At 44.5% G+C, this 6,000-nt stretch overlaps 1 protein-coding gene across 1 annotated transcript; it reads right to left on the reverse strand.

Annotated features, from left to right (window-relative positions):
* Positions 1-846: 846 nt before the first annotated feature.
* grxcr1a (glutaredoxin and cysteine rich domain containing 1 a) lies at positions 847-5,698 on the reverse strand. Its single transcript, XM_058076653.2, has 4 exons — positions 5,245-5,698; positions 2,352-2,591; positions 2,171-2,236; positions 847-1,322 (listed from the first exon to the last, which is right to left on the reverse strand). The coding sequence occupies exons 1-4, from the start codon at positions 5,635-5,637 to the stop codon at positions 1,143-1,145; spliced, it is 879 nt and encodes a 292-aa protein (XP_057932636.2). The 5' UTR covers positions 5,638-5,698; the 3' UTR covers positions 847-1,142.
* Positions 5,699-6,000: the final 302 nt, after the last annotated feature.

The raw sequence follows: 6,000 nt of genomic DNA on the forward strand, positions 1-6,000 counted from the left end.
ACAATTCTATGATACTTGTCTCTCAGCATTCACTTATTGAATTAAACATTGTTTACACAAAACGGCATGATAATGACCATGCAACTGTCAAAGCATCGCAAAATGATGACATGTACTTCTTTCTTAGAGTGAATGCTGCTCTCTCAGCATTCACTCTAATACTGTTGACCATCAAAACAATATTTTCAATTGTCATGCATGCTGAGACATGAGCAGGCACACTAGTGCTATTTTTTTGCGGTCATTTTTATCTTATTAAGATGAATGCTGAAAGATCAGCATTCACACTGTTGTGTATCAGAAATATTTTTTCCGCATATTGTGAATATATCTGTGAATGCTGAGAAGCGAGCAATCACCCCAAGACAAATCTTCACATTCATTCACAGTAATTGTGCAAAAATGATATCTCTGTACGATGCTGAGAAATGGGCATTCGCATTAATGCTGTTTTTGTTATCTTATTAGGATGTATGCTGAGAGACAAGCATTCGCATTAGCACTGTTGTGCATCCAAAATATTTTTATGATTCAATGAATTACTGAGAGATTCAAATTCACGCTAAGATATGATTGTGTGTAAAAAAAAAAAAAAAAAAGCTTTTTCATCTTATTGTTTGGATGCTGAGACAAGCGAAGAAAAGGATGATACTATTCCCTGAGTGCTGAGACACGAGCCTTCTCTATATGCCACCTTGTGTAGAAAAACAAACAACAAATCCACAATTGTTATCTCGCCGAGAGACAAGCAGTGCGGTTCCATCCAAAAGTATTTGCACTGTTCTGTGAACGCAGAGAGCATTGTCATTAACGCTGTGAGAAATGAACAGTGTTGTGAATGCACTGAAAGGACTCCGCTATATTATGCTTGTGTGTCAAAAAATGGCCTGGCTGCTAAAATACAACAGCATGAGAAAATACTAATGTCATGTTTTGTATGTGTTTTCTGCAATAAACTAAAGTAACAGTCGCCATGTGTTCCTCCATCTATATCAGCGTAAATCATGGAAGGAGCAATTGCACAAAATGATTTATTACAAAGTTGTGTCTTTTGTCTATGACAAATGGCCGTGGAGTATGGAGAGCCTTGGAAGAAAAGGAAGGGGGGGTGAGTAAGGGGGGGTCTCAGGCACTTGACATGCTCACTTGCTGCAGCTCCCACAAGGCCGCAGTCCGTTCTCGTTGCAGGAAGTGCACTTGAGGGCTTTGAAGGAATCCGTGAAGCAGTTGCGGAACACGGACATCTTGCTGCCATGGCACGTCGGGCACGGGATGAAGGCGAAGCCCCCGCAGCTCTGGCACGTCTGGGGGTGCTGCACCCGCTGCAGGGAGGACACATCCATGAACGCCTTACGAATATGTGAGTATTTTACCTGCTTCATGGGGTACACAATCTCATAAAATATGTAGTGTAATCATACTTGTATATACAAATAGGTTATGCAGTTGCGGAGACATATTTGACATTATTACTCACATTGGGGGCCAAAAACTTGAACTATATTAGGAAAGCAGGAAGTGAACAAATGTAACAGTTAGTGATTGTAAAAGTACCAGATGGAGGGGTAGGATTTAATAAGCTTTGCTTCTTCCTACTCCTTTTGGACATGTGGAACTGGGAACTGATTATGGGATGCATTCAATTGTAATCTGATGCATGTTCAAATGAAATAAAACCATTACCATTACCAATAAGTTGATACTTAAATCGTCTACATAGACAGCAATGACCGGACAATGACCAGGGGTGGCCACGGCCACCACTTGCCACCCTGTAGCTCCGCCACTGACGTTATGTAATATTAATGCGCAGAGAATAAACGTATTGGAAGCAGAATCAATGAGAGGCCATCACTGACACTCACTTATTGATGTGTTTTGGTGGTCTCCATTTTATTGGCTACTGCGTTCATTTATTATATTAGGACTTTCAGTCTGTTTGTACTATACTGTATGCCGCCAAACATGGTGGCCAGCCAATCCCAGGGCACATATAGACAAACAACCATTCACACTCACATTCATACCTATGGACAATTTGGAGTGGCTAATTAACCTAGCATGTTTTTGGAATGTGGGAGGAAACCGGAGTACCCGGGGGAGAACATGCAAACTCCACACAGAGATGGCCGAGGGTGGAATTGAACCCTGGTCATGTTTGACAACCAACCTCAATTTTTGTGAGGAGGTCTTGCAGCTCTCCTGATTCGTTCATGTCTAATATCTTCTCAGCACCCTGAAAAAAAAAGAAAATGCTGACAAACCCTCACGCTACAGCCCCATTATGCATTACGGGTTAGAATCCCGGTCGGGGACCCAACACACATCCAATAGCGACATCCAGTACTGACCCCGAGGTAGTGTCCGTCTATGAAGACCACAGGAAGCGATGGAGGCTCTCCCACTCGCTTGCAGCGTTCCTCCAGCTCCTTGCCGTATTCCCCGTCCAGGGCGATGTTCCTTTCCACGAACTTCACCCTGTGGTTCTGGAAAATCTTCCGTACCAGCTCGCAGCCCTCGAAGGTGGTTCTCACCACGCGGAAGCTCGTGGTGTAGATCACGATACGCCCAAATTCCAGCAGTAAATCCACCTATGGAGATTTTAGATTCTCACTTTGTATGAACCATAGTGATTTTTTTTTGGGGGGGGGGGTTACCATCCAGCCCAAAATGACAGCTGAGGTCAAGAACCCTATTGGTTGTTTAATCTGTGAGGATGCTCGGTGTGACATTCCTTGCGGACCCCAGACCAGCTCACTGGGTGTTTCCAATTTTACCCTGGACTTGCGTCGCACGGGAAATGTCAGCACACAATACCCATGTCAAAATAACACCCATATATTCTCACCACAAGGCATGCTGGGTAACTTGTGGTACTCCCAACATTTTGCTTGCTTGCTAAAATATATTGAGGAGGTTGTCAGGCAAGCAAACAAGGAGGGATGTTGACATACTCCTGACATCCAAAGTTCATAGTTCATTTTTGTTGTTGTTGTGGCAGGACTACCCAGCAAGCCTTGCGGACACAAAATTAGTTACATGCCAATCGCGGGGCACATATAGACAAACAATCATTCACATTCATTGACTCTTATGGCAAAACAAGAACCCTATAGGTTTTGAATCATGACCAACTTAAAGCAGGGGTCTCAAACACGTGTCAAAAATGTCTCAAAAATGTGGCCCGCAGGACATTAGTTTGAGGCCCGCGCAAGTTTGATATGGATGCTGTATGGTATCATGTACCCAGAAATAATTATTACATTTGATTAATGTTCATGTTAAAGGTTAAATAACTGTTAATAGTTATCCTCCCTATCCGTGTGGAAGTGGTAAGTTTTTGGCTATTTAAGTTTAAAGGAAATAACTACTGTTTAGGTCGCTAGCTCTCTAGTTTGCGAGTTAGCATGTGTCTCAAGACCCTGCAGTTGCGCAATATGTTGTAAATAAAAAAAGTATAAATGTGACTATAGTCGTGTTTTGTCATGTCTACAGGGCTCTAATAATGCTTTGTTCATTTTAATCTGAAAAAAATCATTTGTCTACCCACCAACTATATGTGCTTTCTTAACTTTTTATTATTATTATTATATTTATTTATTACTGATTGATTGATTTTCTTTATTCTTGATTTGTTTATTTATTTTTCATCTTATTTTGTGTAGAAAAATAAAAAGTAAGATATTTGAGAACAGTGGAATGTTTTATCAGAGCTTTTATTGTAGAAAATTGGAACCAAAGCAAAGTTTATTCATTTTTCTGTTTTTAATAAATGCTTTTTTTTTTTTTTTTTTGGAGAACCTGATGCGGCCCAGTCTCACCCAGACCCCAGCTCCAGTGGCCCCCAGGTAAATTGAGTTTGAGACCCCTGCCTTAAAGCGTACTAGATGATTTCCAAGAAAGATGTGTACGATGTGTACTGCTTCTAAAGGCGACCATTCCAAGCTATTGTTGCTTCCTGGTGTGTTGAGTTCCCACCTGATGCGTATTACAGCGCCCCGCCAAACCAAAGCTAATCTTCCCTAATCGAGTGTACAGCCGCATTGTTTGCTCCATTCTGCAGGCTAACCTGCAGCAACAACAGCCTGTTCTTTGTGTGTGCGAGCTGACTAGAAAGTGAAGTGCTGAGAATTCATTAACCTGATTAGGTTTTTTTTTCCTTGACACACTTAAGCAAATCTATCATGAATCTTTAATTCTACAATGACCTCGTGTATCCTGCGCAGCGTTGTGTTGCTCCCGCACAACTAACTTTATACAACACACACACAATGGTCTTCAAGTTGAAACTTGAATGCACCCCTGTTGCCAAGGCTCCAGTTCCTAGATAACCACTTCCTGCATCGTGTCTGATTGGATCATTAAGAGCCATCCATTATTCATTGAGGAAATGACAACAAATGTCATCGGAAGGCCAACAGATTACTCATAATGTGCAGCTTTATCTCCAGTTGCACCAAAACGTGTCGTAGTAGTAACATGCTATATAACGGCCATCTTGGAGTTCCATGTTCAAGGACCAAAACATTGATGAAAATTAACTCAAATATTTTTTAGTTTTCCTTGTCCCCCGCCTCAGCACCTTGGCACCTTTGTTCCATAGAACAGCGGCATGAACCAAGTGAGCCCTTTTGTCAGTCACACGGTCTCTTTGTCTCGGTGGGTGGAGACGGGGCCAGTAGCATACACACAGAGTGCAGATGAATGTAATATAGTAGAAATTAAATGAGTGGATTGCAAAATATTGGCATATGCATATATTTCATGCTGGCCACCAGTCCAGGGTGTACCCCGCGTCTCGCCCCAATACAGCTGGGATAGGCTCCAGCACCCCCGCAACCCTCGTGAGGAAAAAACGGTAGTGAATTCATTCTTTTTTCTACCGCTTATCCTCACGAAAGTAATGTGGGTGTCTTTGTGTGAGAGACGGGGTCCACCCTGGGCTGGTGGCCAGCCAATCCCAGGGCACATATAGACAAACAACCATTCACACTCACATTCATACCTATGGACAATTTGGAGTGGCTAATTAACCTAGCATGTTTTTGGAATGTGGGAGGAAACCGGAGTACCCGGAGAAAAAACATGCAAACTCCACACAGAGATGGCCGAGGGTGGAATTGAACCCTGGTCTCATTGACAACTAATAGAATCCAAATCTCCCTAGGGCCACAGTTCTTACATGTAAAAGCAATAGTAGTTGTATGCTAATCTTCCTTGGTGGAGGTAACGAAATGGACTCACGCTGTTGCTGGGGAGGTTTTCAAAGAGCGTCTGACCTGCGCTCACTTTGTGCTTGACCCCCCTCACCGTCCCGTTTTTGCTGAGTATGTTGACCCTTTTGGAGGTGAACGTCCAGTCCTTGGTGGCCCCAGCGTACACCAAGAGGTCGTCGGGTTCGCTCTCACTGTCATCCAGCTCGGACCCCAGGTATCCGCCATAGAGGGGTCCGTCCCCACTGGTGGACGGCGTGCTGGCCCGCTCCGCATCCGAGCTGCTGTTGCAGTCCGAGTCCAGGGAGTCGCAAGGCCCCTCGTCCTTGAAGATCTCCTTTAGCACCCGGCCGCTGCTCCCCGAGGCCACGCGGAACCTCACCCGCTTCTGGGGCTTGGCCTGACCCGGCTCCACGGCCGCCATTTGAGAGCCCCGCTGCGGCTTCTTACATTATGGGGCACAACGTGGCCGTGCCGCCCCTTCCCGGGTGCGCATGGGTGTGTTTGCCATGGATTTGCCAGCGTCTTTTAATCCCATCTGAAAGCGGGCGACAGCCTAAGCCGCCTTCCAGTCACACTCGCTCCGCCATTCAATTATGCATGTGCTGTTGCCGTGGCAACCTGGCCAGCACTGTAAGGTGATCGCCGTCTCGTTATGCATTATACAGCTCACTCGCCGTAGTTTTCGGTTTTCAAGGTTTGGACACCAGACTTTTAATGGCTTTACGTGGCGTGCCTGGATCAAACCGGGTCACGTGTTGACCGTTGACCTTTTGACCCCAGCTAC

Source organism: Doryrhamphus excisus, linkage group LG23, assembly GCF_037039965.1.
Source record: "Doryrhamphus excisus strain RoL-2023G ecotype Guam linkage group LG23, RoL_Dexc_Guam_v1.1, whole genome shotgun sequence".
NCBI lineage: Eukaryota > Metazoa > Chordata > Actinopteri > Syngnathiformes > Syngnathidae > Doryrhamphus > Doryrhamphus excisus.

Excerpts from the sequence above, each read along its gene's own strand:
- grxcr1a (XM_058076653.2), bottom strand. The coding sequence starts at position 5,637 with ATGGCGGCCGTGGAGCCGGGTCAGGCCAAGCCCCAGAAGCGGGTGAGG. Across the intron at positions 2,592-5,244 it reads AAAACCTCCCCAGCAACAGC|GTGGATTTACTGCTGGAATT; the intron begins GTGAGTCCATTT and ends AAATCTCCATAG. Across the intron at positions 1,323-2,170 it reads ACCTCCTCACAAAAATTGAG|CGGGTGCAGCACCCCCAGAC; the intron begins GTTGGTTGTCAA and ends TCCTCCCTGCAG.